Below are 22,074 nucleotides of genomic sequence, written 5' to 3' on the forward strand. Positions count from 1 at the left end.
AGCTGAAAAAGCAGAAGACATTAGAGAATGAGTCAGGAGACAAGTTTGCTGCATTCTGTCCAGTCTTGCTTAATTCCATCCATCCAACCATTCTCTCTCTTTTCTTTTAGCTTACGTAGGTGTTTGCTGCATGTGATGGCAGAGCAGTAAAAGGCCTATTGACTGAGCCAGTGGCTGGCGCTCTAGATCATAACCACTAATGAATGAGCTCTTAGCAACATTGGCATCGCTGCATATACAGGCAACAGAAGGGAGTGAAAAGGTGTTGGAAAAAGAGCAAGAAATGAGGGCTTTTGACTACAGATGTCATTTTTCTATCATTTTCAACCCATTTGGATGCATTTCTCAATACTGAGAACACTTTTTCAACTAAGTTTTCAATCATAATTACAATTCTTAAATAAAAACAATATTAAAATGGATTCCGAAAAATTGTTTCCCGTCCAACATGCCAATAGTGTCTAGGACAAGGCAGAAAGTCATACTAAACCACCCACAAATGAAGAATCACTGCCCCCCACTGTGCACACACACACACAATACACACACACACATTTAAAATCACCAAGAAATCAAAATTTAAGTTTTTGGGCTTTTAGTATGAATATGCTAGCCTTGCGGTTAGCACAAGCTAGTGTGCTCCAAACCAATAACAAAATTCGCATTTAGAAGATATAAACATTTAAACCGTATAGTCTCTCACTTCCACCAATATGGATCAATGATTTTGATGACATCACTCTGCACTTCAGCATCGGATTTTCTGTCCAATCAAATGTTCTCTAGAATCTAAAGCGTCCCGCCCCCTACATTATAAATAGATGCTGAAGCTGTGGCGAAAATCAGTCAATTGTTCACACATTTACTATTTTCTGAATGGTGAATGGCACATAGTGCACTATATAGGGGATATGGAACTATTCAGACAGTGTAAATAAATATGCTTTTCATTGGGGCAAATTAAGTATGGTTTCACGTTAGGGTTAATCGAATCGCCGCAGTGCGCACACAGTCTGCTCCGGTCCAGAGACACTATAGCACAGAGCGGATCATATGCGCGAGTCAAAATCAGACCCATTTGAATTCTGCACAAAATGCTATATTTTAAAGAGGTATGGGGGAGATTAGGAGGAGAAACAGTTAGAGATTAGGAGGAAACTCCGGCTTTACCGAGCTCAACGGCTCTGGACGATCTGTGATATAAACTAAACGCTATTGGCTATTTTAAAAAGGGGAGGAGCTGTTTGATATGTCCTGGCCTGTCATGCTGTTTCACTGGAAATTACATCAACACATTGAATAATACTGCGCATTTCAAGGCACTTCAGTGGCCCTTTAAAGATCAGATGATCAGACCAGTGTGTGATGTGAGAACAGAGTAGTGTGTGATCAATTATTTACCTGCTATTGACCTCTTCTCAAGTTAGTGTGTATGCATGTGACTGTACTATTGTTTGGGTCCAAATTTCTCCCCATAAATGAGATATGACAAAACTTCCCTTTGAAAGAGATGTGAAGAAGTCATAATAAAAAATGAATTAAAATAAAAAACATCCTGATAAACAGATGACTGAATATGAATGGGAAGAGCAGAAAGTAGATTAAAATTAGGTTTAATGAACAGACATTAACTCTTTTTTTTTTTGTCTCGTTTCTCTCTGTGTTTTTTCTTCTGTCCTCCAGTATCCTGTCCTCCGTGGGGTCAGAATTAGACCTGCGGACATTGCGAGCAGTCAGAGTGTTGCGGCCACTAAAATTGGTGTCAGGAATTCCAAGTGAGTGTTCTTTCTGTCTGCATTGATCAATGTCTGACAAAGCTCTTTGTGCAACATGCAATGATGTTATTACTCTCCAGGCCTGCAGGTGGTGCTGAAGTCCATCATGAAGGCCATGATTCCACTTTTGCAAATTGGCGTGCTCTTATTTGTGGCCATCCTTATGTTTGCCATTATTGGCCTGGAGTTCTACATGGGCAAATTCCACGAAACATGCTACGACAATGTCACATGTGAGCTTTTCTCAAAGACAAAAAGAAAATCAGTTGACCTTTGAATTGTATGCCTTTTACCAAAACCTGTGCATTTACTTTATTCAGTTGAGCTTTTTGACGAACAGCCCTGTGGTGCTCGAAAATGTCCGGAGTATTCGGATTGTATGGGATACTGGATCGGGCCAAACTATGGCATCACACAGTTCGACAATGTCCTTTTTGCCGTGCTCACTGTTTTCCAGTGCATCACCATGGAGGGTTGGACGGACATGCTTTATTATGTAAGAGTAAAAGCCAATGATTTAACACTGATTCCATTTTTTTTAAATACGATCTATATGACAATATTTGATAAATATGTGTGTATTACAGAGCAATGATGCCTTAGGGAGTTCATGGAACTGGATGTACTATGTTCCCCTCATCATCATAGGATCCTTCTTTATGCTTAATCTGGTGTTGGGTGTCCTTTCAGGGTAATGTCTATCTATCTATCTATCTATCTATCTATCTATCTATCTATCTATCTATCTATCTATCTATCTATCTATCTATCTATCTGTCGTCTTTTGTGTCATCTATTGATTGTTCTTTTATTCATCTATGTCTATTTATATCTATGTCTATCTGTCTTTCTATCTGTGTATTGTTCTATTGTTCTATCAATCATACTACCTATTTATTGTTCTATCGTGTCTGTTGTATAAAAAATGTTGTATAAATTTGTATAAAATGTTCCTATGTTTGTTTTTGATTAATAAGTTGCTAACTATATAGGTATCTTTCTGTCTGTCTCCTTTTTTTTTTTTTTTTTGGTTTCTCCCCAGCGAGTTTGCCAAAGAAAGAGAGCGTGTGGAGAACAGGAGCGAGTTCCTCAAGCTCAAACGTCAGCAGCAGATAGAGAGAGAACTCAATGGATATCTGGAATGGATCTGCAAAGCAGGTCTGTGCATAAAACACATAAACAAATGTATAGATATAAATGAATGTCCTGAATTCTCTGCGGAATGTAACCATTAGTTTATCCTAGTTTGGACCTGTTGGTGTTTTCGCATAAAGAAAATGCATGTAAAAATACTGGAAACTTACAATTTTTTATGCATCAGGCATTTTTCAATACTCTCTCTGTCTCTTTTTTTCAGAGGAGGTCATACTCGCTGAGGATGACAATGGCCCCATTGACAGTATGAATGTTCCTGTTTTGTGCATGCTAAACAAAGTCACAGAATTTAAACATGCTATAATGTCTAAAATGCAGTAATAATCCACCCTCCCTGAATGTGTTTTTGCACAGGATCTCGTCGCAGGCCCACATTAAAGAAAAACAAAGCTGACCTCTTAAATCCAGAAGAAGGAGAAGACCACATGGGAGATGCAGTTGGTAAGAATCATTCAGATCATATAGGAAAGCAACTATGATTATTTAATGTTTCTTTAATTTGTAACACAGAGGAAGTGATCTGAATGTTGTCGCAATGTTATGTGCGTGCGTTCTCAGGGTCGCCTTTTGCTCGTGCGAGCATAAAGAGCGGGAAGGGTGACGGAACTCCGTTTAACAAGAAAGAGCGCCGTCTTCGCTTCTTCATTCGAAAGATTGTAAAGACTCAGACGTTCTACTGGACCGTCCTCAGCCTGGTGGGACTCAACACACTGTGCGTGGCCGCCGTACACTACGATCAGCCCGACCTACTGTCAGACTTCCTCTGTGAGTTGTTTGTTTGTACATTTGTTATAGTGGCAGACCTATTTTTGAATCTGGCCAGCATTATGTCCCATTGTCCATTTCACTCCTCAAATAGTTTTCAGTATCCTTCTACTTTTGCTGTCAATAATTTCCTTACTCGCCTCTGTTTCCTTTTATCCCACTTTCTGTCTTATCTATCTTTCTCTTTTTCTCCAGATTATGCTGAGTTCATTTTCCTAGGCCTCTTTATGTCAGAGATGCTGATTAAGATGTACGGACTGGGGACGCGCCCTTATTTCCACTCCTCATTCAACTGTTTCGACTGTATCGTGAGTGCCCTTCTCTCTTGGCCCACTTAAAGTCTCACTTTCTCTCCCCTTCGCTTTTTTTAATATCTCTGCCTCTGTTTTTAACCTCCACAAGCCGCTGACCTACATTAGATGCAGACTTAAGTCCTTGTTAGCCAGTCCTTAGAGTGTTCCTTATTTGTTTTGGGATTTGACTGTGTACGTTTTTCAGGTCATCGTTGGCAGCATATTTGAGGTGTTCTGGGCCATGATAAAGCCAGGGACGTCCTTTGGAATCAGCGTGTTACGAGCTCTCCGACTGCTTAGGATCTTCAAAGTCACCAAGTGCGTTCTGTTGCTTTCTTTCAATCTCTGAGTCACCCATCATTTTGTTGGTTTTTGTGTTGTCCCCCTCTTGAGATTTGAACCAAGAACAAGATTACACTGCTGATTTTTCATGTCTTCAGTTGGGGTTTGTTTAGGTTAAAGGAATAGTTCAAGCTAAAATTGTTTTCTCATCCTCACGTCTCCAAACTTCTTTTAACATGGAATATAAAAAGAGATCATGCTATTTTCCATACAATGAAAGTCATTGGAAACTGGGGCTTTCAAGCACCAACACACTAGTCCAAATGCTATATTCCACATCTTCTAAAGCCATATGATGGATTTGTCCGAAGAAAATACTGGAATTTAAAGCTGCAGTCGGCAAGATTTTTTTTTATCATATTCACTGAAACCGACACTATGCTCCGACAGAACAACATAAATCAGCCGGTTTTAGAAAAAAACCTGCGCTTCTTCCTCCACCTAGAGCCTGTTATTTGTTTTGCAAAAATCCACCGCTACCGGTTCTTCTGGTCCAATCAGCGCAGGGCTGTGTGAGATCTGACTGTCACAGTTCGTGCACACGCCACAGATCCCCGATCCCCCCTCCCCCCTCGCGCACGTTACAATATCACATGCACATGCCTTAAGTTCGCCGGTGTGTTGGATTGTACGAAGCGCGATGGCGGAGAGAAAATCTACTAACAAGCTTCCATTTCCTCGGTTAACAATCAGAGCTAGGAGGTCCAAAACAACCAAGGAAAAGAAAAGGTGTTGATCGATGCTGAAGAGATGGGCGCGTTCCCAGAAAATCTGGTGCACAGGCACTGACGAGCACGAACTCGGTGGGAGGGTGCTCTGTGGTAGTGGGGGAGGGGCATGAAAGTTGTAAACATTCAACATTTTGGCTAAGTCCCCTCAATCTGCCAAACTTGCCGACTGCAGCTTTAAGCCATTTGTCAATCTTGAGTTTGAAGCAACATCAGGGGAATAAATGATGTTAGAATTTTAGTGTTTATTATTTTTTCCTCTGTCTCTGTCTTTTTCAGATACTGGGCGTCTTTGCGTAATCTGGTAGTGTCTCTTCTGAACTCCATGAAGTCCATTATCAGTTTACTTTTCCTTCTCTTCCTCTTCATCGTGGTCTTTGCTCTTCTCGGCATGCAGCTGTTCGGTGGACAGTCAGTATAGATCTTCATTTCGCTGCCAACTCTCTTAATCAGTTTCTCAGTTAGATACAGACAACCAATTATTATGCATAGCATGTTATCATTGTAAAAGTCCATTTGATGTTTTTTCTTCTTCTATTTTTTGCCAGGTTTAACTTTGAGCAAGGCACTCCTCCCACAAACTTTGATACTTTCCCTGCTGCCATTATGACAGTGTTTCAGGTAGGTTATGTTAGCTTGATATCAGCTTCCAAAACCTTGCAATCTGTCTACATATACAGCATTCTAAGGCACGTACAGATATAGAAAATAGCTAATTATTCTTAAAAGAACTTACATTTTATGTGATAAAATAGACCACGTTTGTGTTTCAAGAACACCTGTTTATATAGTATATATGTTTACATAGATTCTAACAGGAGAGGATTGGAACGTGGTGATGTATGATGGCATTAAATCTCAGGGAGGGGTGGACAAAGGAATGATCTTCTCCGTATTCTTCATTGTCCTCACACTCTTTGGCAACTGTATCCTTCTTAATCACATACAAACACACACGCATTTTCGTTACTACGTAACGGGTTGGTAACAAGTCCTGTCTGTTGTTTCTTAACCCTGTCCTCTCAGACACACTACTGAATGTATTCTTGGCTATCGCTGTGGACAACCTGGCCAATGCTCAGGAACTAACTAAGGTTAAACACAATTTCTCTGTCTCAGATTCACCACTCACGTACATTTCTCCCCAGAACCATTTAGCTAATTTTGATATGCCATGCATGAAGTGGTTAGCGGCTGTCACTACTGAACTTTTTGTATTTATTTATTTATTTTTCTAGGATGAACAACAAGAAGAAGAGGCCACATCACAAAAGCTTGCTCTCCAGAAAGCAAAAGAAGTGGCAGAAGTGAGCCCACTGTCTGCTGCCAACCTCTCTATTTCTGCGTGAGTTACTCTACACACTAAAAATCCACACCTTTACAAATACGGATACACACACATTTACCTAGCTGTCTATATGGGTATGTTTCTTTTGACCACTACTTTTCTTAAAGGTGAATTGCAAAAATAATGACTGCCGTGGATCGAACAATCAGAATTCAGAATGTTGTGCCCAAAAGTAATAGCTTGATCAGAGATACACACACACACACACACCATAGCAATAAAGCTAAACCCAGTTTTTCATAAATATTCATGATCAAAAGGTGAAATTCTTACAAGACACCTCTGACACTCAATGACACATAAATACCATGAATATGTATATATATGCAAACGAGTCCTAATACACTTGCACATTAATGTCACAAACTGACATAATATAGTACACTTTAACTTTATTACGGTAAGAGGCCTTGCCTTATGTCACAGGAATTTGATCTGGTACTGTAAGCTAGTTTAAATGCTTAAAGCTTAGCTTAGCTGAGCTTAGCTTAGCCTGTCAGCTTAACTTTATCATCTTGTTTGAGTAAATCCACTCTAATTCACTTTCCAGCAGACTTGCTTAAACCTGCTTGATCATATAGTATGAAACCCCCTTAGGACCATTTCTGTTTTTGTTGTTAAGGAATAGTTCCCCCAAAAATGGAAATATTTGGCATTTACTCAACTTTACGTTGATCTAAATCCATATGATTTTGTTTTATTGCAAACAACACACAAATTATTGCTGCCAAACCCCCAAAATAGACAAAAATAATACCAAGAAAGAAAAATACCATGAAAATGCATATGACTATATAAGTCTTTTGAAGGCATGCCTCAGAACACATATTATGAGTTAAATTTGTTGTTGAACTACAGTTGTATGTGTGGTATCTGTTTGTGACGTGGGTTTTTCTATAAGGTGTTTGGTTCCTCATTAAATTTTTAATTCAGTTACTAAAAATGGTCAATAATGTTTAATTTTTTTTGTGTGTGCGTGTATGTGTGTTATAATCAACTAACACTTACACTATGACCTAACCAGGCATGATGCGACAAGTTTTCAGTGATTAAATTTGTCTTTCCACACTGAAAGTAAAAATGCTGAACATCGTGAAACAATCAAGCAGAACATATTTGATGATTAACACCGTTACATGGAGATTTAAGACCAATGAGATTTTACAGTCGTCACTTCATTGTGTCTGATTAGGACATGGTTACACATTTATAGTGAAAATATGCATTTAGTCTATTTATTTTTGTTTAGTAAATAAATATGTTAATAACTTGACTGTGGTTAGTCAGATAAGTTTAAGGATAACTTGACACAAACCTGGAATTTGGAATAGTTCGTCTGCCAGCGAGCAGGTTTGAGAAGTTTTTTTATTTGTTGTTTTAATAAGTTGCTTAATAATAAGTTATTTTCCTTGTTTTAAAAAGCGCAAAATTCCTGGTTTATGCCAAGTCATCCCTAAACATGTTTGACTAACCAAACAAGTTACCTTCAGTGAACGGGACCCTGTGAGGCCTGTTCGCTTTGTCAGCTGTTTTCTGTGATAGTTGTGGCAGCGTTGTTTTTATGTTCCTTGTTTCACCCCCCTCTCCTCAGAGTTACAGTAAAATCTGAACGTATCGATGCCACAGACAGTTTACTGGACTGGTATTTATTTATTTACTTACTCATTTTTTTGTTCTGTATCCCTTTTTCTTTTGCTTTCCGCCTTCCTCATGTTTTGTATGGGTGTTTTTTTGTGTTACCTGCTGCTGTAGCTGCAGTCTTGTGTTGTAACACAGAGGCTGAGATATCATTGGCTGTGATGACACACACTGTCTCCTCCACAGCAGCACTGCAAGCACAGGGTTGCTTGTATCGCTGTTTTGGTCTCGATCCATCTCTGCCTTCCTCTCTCAGTCTGTCTGTCTGAACATGTCTCAGTGCTCAATGCTATTCTTCAGTATGCCCCCCCCCCCCTCCCCCTCCCCTTCACAGAATTCATGAGCCACATCCATGTTCTCTTGCTGGGGACTAAGGGACACTATCATTTCCTTCCACCCTGGGTCATTGCTCATAGGTGCTTTAAGGGAGGAAAACTTAGGCTTTTCTTCCTCCCTTGGTTAAAATCTTTCTCTGTTTCTGTCTGTCTCTATTTCTTCACTCTGTAGTAAAGAGCAGCAGAAGAACTCGAAAGGTTCTAAGTCAGTGTGGGAGCAGCGCACAAGCGAGATTCGCAGACAGAACCTGATGACCAGCAGAGAGGCACTTTACAATGAACTTGATGCAGAAGATCACTGGAAGGTCAGAGACAACTCATAGATCCCGAACGAAGATTGACGATGTTGTGATGATTCAATTATTACATTTTTATTCAGCAAGGATGCATTCATTTGATTGAAATGACAGTAAAGACTTAAACATTGTTACTATTCATCAAAGAATCCTGAAAAAAAGTTGTACGGCTTCCACAACAGAAACAACAAAAAAAGCAGCACAACTGTTTTCAACAAGTCAGCATGTTGAATGATTTCGGAAGGATCATGTGACAGTGAAGACTGGAGTAATGACTGCTAAAAATATATATTAAAATAGAAAACAGTCATTTTAAATCGTAATAAAACAATTTCTTGCCAACCCATAACTGTTGAACAGTAACACTAATTAAAACACAGTTTAATCTTTTGAAAATCTCAGAATATTCATTTATCATGCTGTACATTATAATATTGTGATCCCTAAATTAATTAGCAGCATTTAAAATGATTAACTTTGAAGTAATTTAAAATACAATTTAAAATAGCTTATTTCGACAAAATAATATAGAATTTTAACATTATATGTAAATAATTATTTAATATTGACTATTATTCTAATATCGGTGCTTTCCCAGTTCACAACAAAACTGGTTTTGTAACATGGTCAATTTTCATTGAATGTTTACCACTCTTTTTCCTAGGAAAGTTACATTTTTTAATTGATCAAATCTACTTTTTGTATCTCTAGATGAACTACCGCAACCGTCCTGACATGAAGACCCACTTGGACCGCCCACTAGTTGTTAATCCTCAGGAGAACCGCAACAACAATACCAACAAGCCCCGACCGGGTGAACCAAACCCCCAGGAGCCGAACCAGCAGAGGGGTGAAGAATACTTGCAGCACCAGCCCCGATACCACCATCATCACAGTCATCATCATCACCACCACCACCACCCCTACTCTAGCCGCCAGTCCCTACACCACCCAGAGCTGGGGGAGGCAGGGTGCGAATCTGCCCAGAGAGGAGGCGAGGACGTGGAGGGCGCAGGCGAGCACAGGCGACCCCGACACCACCAGCACAGGAGGAGGGATGAAGATGGAGCAGAAAGAGGGAGGAGACACAGAGAACACCACAGCAGAGGAGAGACAGGAGGAGAAGGGGAGGAGGGCCAAGAGAAGAGGCAGAGGAGGCATCGCCATGGAAACCATGGGGATGGAGATGGAAGGAGGGATAGGGAACGGAGTCGACAGCATCAAGCTAGAAAGTGAGTGTGCTAAATTTGCGTATCTGTGTTCGTTTGAAACTGCACAGGAACTTGATGAATTTAATTGAATCAGTGAATCATTCACAAGAATCATCTAAATGAATCGACTGAAATAAATCTTTGAACATTAATATAACTAAAATAGAAATAAAACGTTATATACGCTGTTAACCTGCCTTCCCCTGTTTTTATTTATCTATTTATTTTAAGAGAGGCTAGTTTATCGTTGGCTCGTCCAATTCAGCCAGGTCTATCTCACACGGAGAGCCAGTACAGTGAGGATCTGGACAACCTGCGAAACAGCAGCAAGATGGCTATCCATGACCCTGATCCTGACCTTTATGACCCCTACTGTGACCCAGAGCAGGCTAATAATCTGCTGAACCTGCGTGGACCAGATCTCCATGACAGCAGTCTCATTCTGACAGACTCCACCAAAAACTCCAGCAAACTCGACCACACTGCCATAGACATGCCCCCGATTTACCCCTCACTCAACGCCAAGTTACAAGGTGAGGTGCATGTGTGATTACAGAACTTTTGGAGGATTATCTTTTAACAGGATGGTTTACCCAAAAATGAAAATACTGTCATCATGTACTCGCCCTCATATCTTTCAAAGCCTATATGCCTTTTTTTCTTCTTCTGTAAAACACAAAAGAAGATATTTTGATAAATAATAATATTTTGATACGTTTTTAATATTCATACAATACAAATCAATAGTCCAGTGTTGGTTTTGACCCCATTGACTTTTACTGTATGCGCAAAAACAGTTTGTAACAGTTTTATAACAACATGAGGGTGAATAAAACATTTTTTGTAATTGTGTGATGCATACTTTTTATTGCATTCATTTTACAAAGAAAAACTGTATTTAAATGTGGTCAAATGTTAAATGTAGCTTGAGATTGGTTACTGAAATATACTAAATTGAAAAAAAAAAAAAATATATATATATTTTTAAATATAGAATTGCAATTATAAAAAAAATTGCAGTTCAATCATGACAACTCTCGAAATAGTAACCAAATCGAAACCAGACCAAAATTTGTAAATGTTAAGCAAGCAATCTCATTGGCTGCAGGATTGCCAGAGGCCAAATATATTATTGCTTGCAGGCTGCAGGTAAAGGACCAATCAGTCTGTGCCTTCTAAAGTTTTATTACTGAACTAGATATTTATTATAAGGAAAATTATTTGTATTTTTTTTGCAGAATTCGAAGGGCACAGATTCTGTGCAAGCCCTTCTATAAGTGACATTATGCATTTATGGTCAGCCAATTATTAATGTTTGAAAGCTGACTGTTTTATACTTGATTATGTTTGTGGATTTCTGATCATTTCTTTCTTCCCACGTTCCCTTCATTGTGCAGTAAACAAAAATGCTAACACAGAGCCGGCTAAAGAAGGAGAGAAGAAAGAAGAGGAAGAAGACAATGGTGGCGACGAAGACGGACCCAAACCCATTCCCCCATTCAGTTCCTGTTTTATTCTATCCACAACCAACCCGTAAGTGTGTGTTCAAGTGTGTAAGTGCATGTGTGCAAAGTAAATTTTACTTATCATAACCAATGTGGGTTTTCAGGTTTCGAAGATGCTGTCACTACATACTGACGCTACGTTATTTCGAGATGTGTATTCTGTCAGTCATCGCTATGAGCAGTATTGCATTAGCGGCTGAAGATCCCGTATCGCCAGAATCACCTCGAAACAACGTAAGACTAATTTTCTGAATTTTTTTTGTGTTGAAACTTTCTAACCTTTCTAGAAGTAATGTTCTGCCTAGTTGAAAATACCACCAACCAAACCAATTTTAGATGTTTAACATACAGCTATGTGGTGCAGTATTTTGGACCAATGAGATTTAGACCAATACGTTTTAGAAGAGATCTTAACATTGTCTCAAGCTGTGCTTTCAAATAAATCTTCTTTCACGAATAAATATTTTTAATAGAGATTTTTATGAAGTAATTTGTTGCCCATATTGAAACTACAACCAACAATCAGAAATATTTTAGATGTTTGACATCTGCAGTGTTTTGGACAAACTCAGATTTTAATGGATTTGATGTGATTTGTTTTGGTTGTTTTGTTCTCGTATAGACTGTATTTGATGGCAAACATTTTCAATGCATTTGCTTTCTTTTTTCCAGGTTTTGCGTTACTTTGACTATGTATTCACGGGTGTGTTCACCTTTGAGATGCTCATCAAGGTAAAGTGTGCACGAGATGATTTGTGCGGTGGCTTTTTAGTGTGTCATTTTTATCTATTTGCTTTAATCCTGTGCTCTGTGTTTCAGATGGTTGTGTTAGGCTTGGTTTTGCATGAAGGCTCATATTTTCGTGACCTCTGGAACTTTCTGGACTTTGTAGTGGTTAGTGGTGCCCTGGTAGCCTTTGCCTTCACGTAAGTGCCCCTTGCTCCACCGTTTCCTGCCCCACAGTGCTGCCTGCTGCCCCTTATCTTCTCTTCTGCCACCCTGTTGCCACACTGCCACCTTGGAGTCTCTTTAATACTTTCTGCCACTTTCTCTCTTGGTCTCTTCCTCTGTTCTTCTCCTGTCAGCACTGCATGCTCTTCTTCTCAGCTCTCTATTTCTATTTTTTTTTTGGTCACTTTGCATTCTGTCTCACTCAATCAGACACGAAGATGAAGGTCTTTCTTTCTTTACACACACTCATGCTCACACAAACACTCACTTTCTGTCAGGACTGGCCTGTCTGTCTCTATATTTTCTCTTTGACCATTGAGCTCCCCCAGCTTTCTTCTTGGCCTCAGCCCTATTTCTTTCCCATTCAACTCCTGCCATTAGTTCTATGTGATGCACACAAACTTTTTCCCTCCATTATACTGTGTGTCCGTCACTTCTGTTTGCCCGTCTGTCTATCGTCCCTCACCATTCATCTTGTATCTCATCTCACACTCCTCCTGGTGCTAAAACAACTTTTCTTTGTTTCCTCCTTTAACCGTGACTTTCAATCAATCCATAAACTCTAGATTCTCTGAAACAACTCCAGTCAAAACCAACAAATGCACAAATGGGATCTCAGTGATCCAAATTGAGCAAATGGAGAATTCTGCTCAAATCTCAGACATGCATCTCAAAAAAAATTCTCAATTTTTTTATCTAATAAAGTTTATTGATTGATTGATTTTATTTTATTCTTTTAGAAACTCTGCCATGACCCATTGTAAAATTAAAACAAGATATTATGTTTAAAAAAAAATCTAATAAAATAAATGAATAAATCTAATCAACTTTTACTAGTAGATTCATTTATTTATTTATTTGGTGAGTTAGTTATTAGATATTTTTTTTTAGAAACTCTACCATGAAATGTAATTTACAGAATTGGTTAAACATAAGCAAAATGTTTGTTTTGTTGGAGTATCAGGGCTCTTTTCCATCGTCATTACTCCACCAACCAAGTATTCACCATAACCTTGTCCCCTCACACTTTCCCCCTGCTGAGAAGGGTAGTTTTGTGCCCTTTGGGGCCCTGTGGGGGTGAGGGGTCTCCAGGCACCTGTAGCCCTTTAGTGCCCAGGCGGTTTCCATGTTTGGATCAGCGAGAGCCCGTCCTGCCACAGGTACTCTGGTTTCTTTCCTATGCACGGCCTGGGGATATAAAGAGAGTGGTTGAAGAATAAAACTGAACCCCAGAGTGGGAAGATCAGCTAGTCACTAAGAAAGGAGAGCAAGTGAACACTGCTGATGGGGCTTTGAGCGTGGAATGATTTTTACTCTTGTTTAGCCCTTTTTGGTTATGTCTGTTGTGCATGTATGATCTAGTATGTGTACATCCTCCTCAGCCCCATAGGCCAGATATGTGTATACAAGAAACTAGTTTTTCATGTTTGTAAGATTATGTGGTGGATTGCTGGGTGTCATACAGTAAATGGCATAATACAGTTTTTTGTGGCATTAAATGTGTCTGCACACTTTTAAACGGCTTTGGAATAATAATAGCAAAATAAAATAGGTAAGTTAATAAATATCTCATGCATAGTTTCAGATCTTTTTTGATATGTATAGGCATCTATCTGTTTATTATGTGTGATTGCACGTGTTTACATTATTGCATGTGCATTCAGTTTTTTTTTTCAGCTGCGCATTTAGCCAACATCATAACATGTGACCTTAAAATAAATAATCACCTTCCAATCACATGCTACTAGTGATTCTGAAAAATCCATTCTAAATAGCAACTTGCTAGCTAACCAAGAGCCTTTTGAAATAGTTTTAAGTTGTCATTTGCTTCACCGTTTGTCAAATTGTTTTGTCATTGTTGCACACTTTGCTATCCAAACGTCTTTACAATCAACATTGGCCCCGAAAAGCAATACAAATTAGGGACTGAGGAAGGTGGACATGATTATTTACATCAGTCAAACTATCAGCATACATGCACTGGCCTCAAATTGAATATGCAGATTTGAGATTTAAGCTAATTATTGTATTTATTAAATATATATACACTACCGTTCAAAAATGTCTTTATATTTTATATTTTATTTATGAAAACATCCTGAAAAAAATATTAAGCAGCGCAATAATTGATAATAATAAGACATTTCTTGAGCAGCAAATCAGCATATTTGAACGATTTCTAAAGGATTATCTGATACTGAAGAAGACTAAGGTAATTGAGTAACTGGAGTAATTATAGCTAAAAAAAATTCTCCTGTTTTTACTGAAATATTTGCCAAGAGAATTCACATGCTATGCTGATATGAATGACTGTTAGCTGAATGCCTGTAGTGAAACCTATCAGGCCGTACAGTATGTTCGAATACACATGGCCTGATATGTTTAAATCCTGCTTTGAGTTAAAAATCACTCCACACATAACGCCCGGTTTTCATTCCCCTCCCCTGACCCTCATATAAATGAACCCTCTCCACCCTCTCAACCCTGTTTCTGTCCTGTGTCTTTTCCTGTTCTCATTCCTCAAAACAATTCTTCCCCATCCAATTTCCTTTCCTTTCCTCTCCTCTCCTCCTCTCCATCAGCACTAAGCTGCCTTGGACCGACTCCAGCTGTCAAGCTGTTTATCATTTGGGCCTCCATTTGTTGAGTCTGACAAAGTGAGTGAAAAAGAGAGACCACAAGAGATGTGGAGAGATATAGAGAACAAGAGATATAGAAGGATATGATAAAGGAACACAAGAAAAGAAGACTCCAGGTTGACAGTTGCTTCTCATTAATTGGTGTTTTTGACGTTTGTTCATCGTCTGTCCTTCATCTCATTCTCTCTCTCGCACTCACGCACATATGAAATGAAAGGTTATACCGTTTCATTATAACCTGTGATTATTTACTCACTGTCATGCTGTTTCAAACCTGTATGTTGTTTTTTCAATATGCCTCATTTTGTGTTCCATGGTTGAAAAAAAACATCTTGCAGGTTTGATACAACATAAGGGTGAATAAATAATGGCAAAATGTTATTTTTGAGTAAACTATTGCTTTAAAGTCTTGTTCTCTCCACTGCTTAACGCTTTATAAATGGATGCATTCTGGGTATAGGCATGGTCATATGACACACAAGCATCTCTGATTACCCAGAATACCTTGGTTTGGTGGAGGAAAGGCTTGCCCATTTGTTATAGTCTCACAATAAGAACAAAACGACTCAACAAATGATTATGCTTTTGGCACCTTCATTCTTAGAACAAAGAATGAAGTTATTACAAATACCTGCGAAGCATGTAAACAAATAGGTGCTGGAAGTTTGGATTGTTAAATTAGGTATGTGTGGGGTTGTGGACTGTATGTGCTGCTTGAAAGTTACTCAAATAAATACCGTCGAACACTGCCACCTTGAGGCGACGGCAGGGTGGCGGCCATTTTGGCTCCATTGCAGTCAGTTACGGATTCCACCTCCATTCTGGCTCAAGTGTGTGATACCGTGTGCTGATTCAGGGCTAAGGTGGCGAGAATCTCCCCCTGCTCTCAGAGTTGGCATGGCAGGGGGAGGATTCTCTCCTACTGCAGTGGGTTGTCCTAATCTATAAGTGTGACAAGTTTGAATCCTTAGTTATTGATTGGGGACAGGCCCAGAGTAAAGACCTGCCAAATACCTAGCAGGGGTTAGTGCATGAGAATGATTCAGTCAGAGTCAATACAGCAAAGAGCAGCAGACTCATGCTCGCAATTGCCACACACACACACACACACACACACACACACACACACACACACACACACACACATCGTGTGGCAATTGCGAGCATGTTAATCACTAATAAAACAGCTAAATTTGATCAGCAGATCAGTACACATTCATTTTATTATACTATTTGTATAATATTTTATCATAATATATGTATGTGTATATATATATATATACATTACATAATAAAATATGATCATATATGTATTATTATGATTCTGAAAATTGTTTGTTTTATTATTGATATATATATACTGTATATATATATATATATATATATATATATATATATATAATCTTTTATCAGATAATGAGCTTGTTTGTGCTCTTATCTTAGAGCTGTACACTTATGTTTATCAGATCTCTCAACAGCTTTCTAAAGTTTTAAGGATTTCGTCTGGACTTTAAGACTGATTGACCCTTAGCTTATCCCTGCCTCCAACATTACTGGCAAAACCCACCTTAGCAACTGTTGCTGACTAATATACGCCTATGGAGGAATTGTTTTGTTTGATAGTTTTACCCCAACATTTTACAGATGAAAATCTCCAATTCACTCCTGTGGGACTCTCTGTAAAGCTTGTGTGAGCTAATAAAAGTAACCAAGTAGGCAGCGCTTGGCAAAGGGTCAGTTATATGTGACTATAGAATTGTTTTGGAATACATTACTTAAAGACGCACTAAGCAAAGTTTCAATACTGACCACTGTTGGAGAGGATGTTGTATCACACGAAAGCAGTTGCTTTTAAATTACCAATTCAGGTGAATTTGTCAGTCGTGATCAATTTTGCAATAATTTGATTTAACGTGTACAAAAGTCCTATTATATGTGTAAAACATTGCTTGGTGCATCTTTAATTTTGTTTGACTTGACTTGATCTGTAGTTTTAAATACCTGAACACAGGGGCTTTCAACTCTTTTAATCATTCGCTGGAGTTTTTTGTTTGGTCCTTTTTCTCTGTTTGTCTGTCTCTCATATTGATGTTGTTCCTCTGCAAACCACTCCCAGTATCTTGTTTCTTTTTCTGTCTCTCTTTCTCTTTTTCTGTGTGTGTGTATTCCTCTCTTTTCTGTCTCTTTCTTTCTTCCACTGTCTGTCTCTGACCTCTCTTATGTCTACGCCTTGGTGATCAACAGGAGCCTCTCTCGGTAAAGTCTCCCCTCCTTATTGTCGCACGGCTACCGTCCAGCTCACGCGATGGCTTCTCTCTCTTTCTTTCTTTTTCCCTTCCCGACAATCCCTCCCTTCCTCTTTGCTCATCCACTCTGGTTCTCTCCATTCCACTGCTTGTTTTATTCTGCCGTGACTTACATTGGTTATAACGGGTCCATCTGTGGACCTAAACGTCTGAACACAAAGTTACAGAAGCGATTGCACTTTTGTACACTGCTTACAGTACTGCACACCTTTCTCTGAGCACAGTCCAGGAGCGAGTAATTGATTATTGGTAACCTGGACCTTTTCCAATGCTCCGACTCAATCAATCTGTCATGAGCTGGCTGGTCTTCAGCTGGGACTTGCCTGGAAGTTCATAGTTAAAGACAGCTGTCTTGGCCGCTTGAATGAAGAGTTCACTTCTGTTTGTGTTTGGGACCTGTGTAAATACTTTAAAAAAAAATACCTCTGCCACATTCATAAGACTGAGCTTGGCTCAATAAGGATTCATGCTTGATGGCTAACACTGTCTACACTGGGTGCAAGATCACTAACATTATCATTTAATAGACACTCTAGAAACGCCAGTACTTTTTCACCATCTGTCTAAAATAAAATATCTTTATTCACAAATGTTAAATGTCATTTTTTTTACTATGAATATTATTAGTCACATATAGTGCTGTCAAAACGATTAATCGTGATTATTTGTGTGTTTATATAATATGTGTGTGTACATACATGGATGCAGCAGCATATATATGCGCTATATATATATATATATATACAGACACACACACACAAATATAAAATGATATATACACACATATATTATATAAACGCAAACTTTTACGTTAGATGCGATTAATAATTTATTTTCATGTCATATGTTATATATACTGCATATAACCCGAGCAAAGTCCATTTAATTCCCCCTGATTTCTGTTAGCAATTAAGCAATTCTTTTTTTTAATCTTGATCTTAGAGCTGATTGGTCCGTGTTCATGAATATTTTAGGATAATCAATTTTGACGCTTTCCAGTGTAGACAGACTATGGCACTATACATCAAGTTTCCTGGTCAAAAATTCTTCAAAAAGGCAAGCATTTCTTGACGATATTCTTGTAAGAATCCAAATGGCAGGAAATGTATTGACAGTTTTTCCTTTTGTTTCCCTTATCGGTTTGAATGCAATGAAATGTCCTTGTAACTTGTCTTTGTCTCCTGGTTTGAGCTTCCTCAAGTTCTTCTAGGGACAAGATACAGTTGGACTCAAGTCCGCTAGCCTTTTGCATCTCAGTGAACCCTCAGTCTTGTCATGTTACCTACAATTAACACAAACAGCCTCCATATCCCAGACCTCCATTCCCTTGTCTCCTCTAACACAGCTAAAAAAAACAAAAACAAAAGAAAGAAAGAGGTTTGGCTGGGCATTGCACCAGAAAATGCCTGACAGTTTTGATACTTACTTGAATGTGTTATGCTTTTTGAATGTCCAGAGAAGAAAACAAGTAAACCAAAAACCATCGATGGTTGAGAATCTGAAGGCCTGTGGAACCTTGCTTGAAGAAAAAAAAAGATTTTTGATAAGAAGCATTCCACAACATAATATATATATATAATAGTATTAACTGTTGCATGGTGATATTGAAACTATCTTCTACATTAAGAGTAAAATGGAAGCTCAAAGAATGATCTAGAAGTGAAATGTGATGGAAATAGATGGAGACGGTCTTTCAAAATGTCCTTATGACACTTTCGGTCTCATTGTACAGCATGTTAATGTCCTGTTGTTTGCCTCCACTCCTCAGGGGGAGCAGTAAGGGGAAAGACATCAGTGTCATCAAGTCTCTGAGGGTCCTAAGGGTGCTACGTCCACTCAAGACCATCAAACGTCTTCCTAAACTAAAAGTACAGTCAAAGACGCACACATACACCTACACAGCTGTGATACATATTATGGCATCATCCTGATTTCCCGTGTTTTGTTTGCTAAATTAGTGCACTATATTAATTTCATTCGTCTCTTTCTCCCAGGCGGTGTTTGACTGTGTAGTAAACTCTCTGAAGAACGTGTTGAACATCCTCATTGTCTACATGCTGTTCATGTTCATCTTCGCTGTGGTGGCTGTGCAGCTCTTTAAGGGACGATTCTTCTACTGTACCGACGAGTCCAAGGAGTTCGCCCGTGACTGCAGGTAAGGAGAGATGACCTGCAATTAAAGATGATTTTAGTCAAAAATCACAATTTTGCATGCAACGGTTATCCAAAAGTTTTCATTTAATACACTTAAGGTCCGTTCAAACCAATGATACATTTATCGATAACCATATTAGCATCCACAACAATGCATGATAACAGTCTGTTTATTATAAGCATGTGCTGTCATTTGCCACTTTAAATGTTTGAACTTTTTAAAGTCGGGTGGATTCTGATTGGCGTCAATGTTTTTATCATTCTTTAGCTGGAAAAAATAATTCTAAAAAGTTGTTCCAACAATATTGTTCCTCTCTGCCGTTTCCGTTGTATAACCGTTATAGAATTACAACAATAACTAAAACTTTATAGTTATCGTCCTTGGTGTGAACTGCCCTTTACTCACCCATCATTATGAAAAAGACAGTTTGTTGAGTTTTTCATGTGTATTTGTGTTTCAGGGGCGAATATTTGGTGTATGAGCGTAACGAGGTCAAATCGCAGAAGCGGGAGTGGAAGAAGTACGATTTCCACTACGACAACGTGCTCTGGGCCCTGCTTACTCTCTTTACTGTGTCCACTGGAGAGGGATGGCCGCAGTGAGTTGGCATTCACTCACAAATAAGCGCTTGTGTATCATCTCTGGTGTCATCGCCTCTTCCTTTCTTTTCTCTTTCAGGGTGTTGAAGCACTCTGTGGACTCCACTTATGAGAACCAGGGCCCGAGCCCGGGGTACCGGATGGAAATGTCCATCTTTTACGTGGTGTACTTCGTTGTCTTCCCCTTCTTCTTCGTAAACATCTTTGTAGCTCTCATCATCATCACTTTCCAGGAGCAAGGAGACAAGATGATGGAGGACTACAGCCTCGAAAAGAATGAGGTAATTGCTATTTTATTCACATGAGTAAACCAAACTAACATACCTAATTTTGACCAAAATTTCAGGCAACATCCTATAAATCCTTCAATTGTATTGTGTTTATAAAATTATATCCGAGATTGTGGACAGAGTTTAGTTGTATCCATTGCTAAAAAGTTGTTCAATGGTAAATCATTTCATATAATTAAAAATGTGGTATTTTGAGTCATAAGTTGCAATAGCCATTTGTGTACAAATGTGATTATAAACTTAAATATTGACCGTTTTGTTTTTTGAAAATCTCCTCTGTGAAATTGTAAATTTTATTGCAAACTCTAGAAAGGAGCAGATTGCTAAAAAATATATAAATATATTCTATTATTGTTATTATTATTATTATTTAAAGTGTTAGTTCACGCAAAAATGTAAATTATGTCATCAATTACTCACCTTCATGTCGTTCCAAAACAGTAAGACTTTTGTTCAACTTCGAAACGCAAATGAAGATATTTTTAATAAAATCTGAGAGATATCTGTCCCTCCATTGACAGTCAGAGTCTATGCAACTACCACTTTCACGCTTTAAAAAGTTCATAAAGACAGTGAAAACTAATCCATATGAATTGAACGGTTTAGTACAATTTTAGGATAAAGAGTCGACTGACTTATGCCGCTGTGGCTTTATACATCAAGTTTCCTGGTCAAAAATGTACGGTTTGCAAAGACCCGTCCCCTTTATTTTCTGTTGCTATGTCCGACAAGCTACGCCGCTCTCACGCCCCACTATGTTCTCATGCAGTGAAAAATACATTGCGGAGAAGTGAGCACACTGACAACACACCGACAGACAGGACAGAACAGGTTATTTTTGATATCAAGCAAAGTCTCAACTTTCAAATTTGGTAATTTTTTTAAGAAATCTAAACAATAAATACAGTTTTGTTGCTCTTTGATGTGTCTGACAGATCGCTGTAGAGCCTCAGTTAAAGCTGCTCGTGAACCGATCATCTCTTCCTTCTAGTTCATTTATAGCATCAAATAAACATGAATGAACATAATAAGGAGCGTTGTTTTAACCGTGGAAAGATGTCAGTACACTCCGTTTTTCAAGTTCAAATCCTCCAATGTTAATCTACTAACTCTCCTGACTGCTTTGTCGGACAAAAATGGCGGATTCGGCGGATGACGTATTATGATTGGTCAGATCGCCTGTCAATCAAACTCCCTGCAAAGGGTCAATTCCGTATGAAAAGGGACCCGAGTGGAGCCAAAGGAAAGAAAATAACTAAACCTTAAGGCTATTCGCGTATAATCCACTAATCTAACTAACAAAAACAGAAGTAAGGAAATCAAAAGTCTTCAGCCTTTACACACCCTAACTCAACTTTTTTATATTTAACCACATGCTAATGTAGAAAAAAAAAATCAGCTATGAGCATTAGTCGGTTTTACTGCTGCACAGTTTTACTTTTCACTTGTCTTTCCATTGCAACAAACATGCAACGTGATATGTCAGATGCTCTTTTCACTGTTTTCTCTTGTTCTGTGTCTTCTAGAGAGCCTGTATTGATTTTGCTATAAATGCCAAACCTCTAACGCGCCACATGCCTCAGAACAAGCAAAGCTTTCAGTACCGAATGTGGCAGTTTGTGGTGTCGCCTCCGTTTGAGTACAGTATCATGGCTCTCATTGCGCTCAACACAGTCGTCCTTATGATGAAGGTACGAGCTTCTTCTTCCTCCCCTAGCATCAGTCATGTCTGTACATCCATCA

General features: G+C 38.7%; 1 protein-coding gene across 1 annotated transcript in view; it reads left to right on the forward strand.

Annotated features, from left to right (window-relative positions):
- cacna1ab (calcium channel, voltage-dependent, P/Q type, alpha 1A subunit, b) overlaps positions 1-22,074 on the forward strand; it is a 119,979-nt gene that overhangs the window by 63,502 nt on the left and 34,403 nt on the right. The window contains exons 6-33 of the mRNA XM_079598129.1: positions 1,684-1,775; positions 1,856-2,008; positions 2,096-2,271; positions 2,363-2,466; positions 2,818-2,933; positions 3,133-3,174; positions 3,285-3,371; positions 3,489-3,695; positions 3,891-4,003; positions 4,194-4,306; positions 5,338-5,469; positions 5,607-5,679; positions 5,867-5,984; positions 6,085-6,152; positions 6,297-6,403; positions 7,998-8,048; positions 8,552-8,684; positions 9,387-9,907; positions 10,118-10,419; positions 11,284-11,419; positions 11,496-11,625; positions 12,064-12,123; positions 12,211-12,317; positions 19,056-19,155; positions 19,282-19,442; positions 19,903-20,040; positions 20,121-20,322; positions 21,858-22,022. Of these exons, the coding sequence (XP_079454255.1) occupies positions 1,684-1,775; positions 1,856-2,008; positions 2,096-2,271; positions 2,363-2,466; positions 2,818-2,933; positions 3,133-3,174; positions 3,285-3,371; positions 3,489-3,695; positions 3,891-4,003; positions 4,194-4,306; positions 5,338-5,469; positions 5,607-5,679; positions 5,867-5,984; positions 6,085-6,152; positions 6,297-6,403; positions 7,998-8,048; positions 8,552-8,684; positions 9,387-9,907; positions 10,118-10,419; positions 11,284-11,419; positions 11,496-11,625; positions 12,064-12,123; positions 12,211-12,317; positions 19,056-19,155; positions 19,282-19,442; positions 19,903-20,040; positions 20,121-20,322; positions 21,858-22,022 (3,907 nt within the window). The remainder of the gene's footprint in view (positions 1-1,683; positions 1,776-1,855; positions 2,009-2,095; positions 2,272-2,362; positions 2,467-2,817; positions 2,934-3,132; positions 3,175-3,284; positions 3,372-3,488; positions 3,696-3,890; positions 4,004-4,193; positions 4,307-5,337; positions 5,470-5,606; positions 5,680-5,866; positions 5,985-6,084; positions 6,153-6,296; positions 6,404-7,997; positions 8,049-8,551; positions 8,685-9,386; positions 9,908-10,117; positions 10,420-11,283; positions 11,420-11,495; positions 11,626-12,063; positions 12,124-12,210; positions 12,318-19,055; positions 19,156-19,281; positions 19,443-19,902; positions 20,041-20,120; positions 20,323-21,857; positions 22,023-22,074) is intronic.

Source organism: Phoxinus phoxinus (assembly GCF_949152265.1).
Source record: "Phoxinus phoxinus genome assembly, chromosome: 22".
NCBI lineage: Eukaryota > Metazoa > Chordata > Actinopteri > Cypriniformes > Leuciscidae > Phoxinus > Phoxinus phoxinus.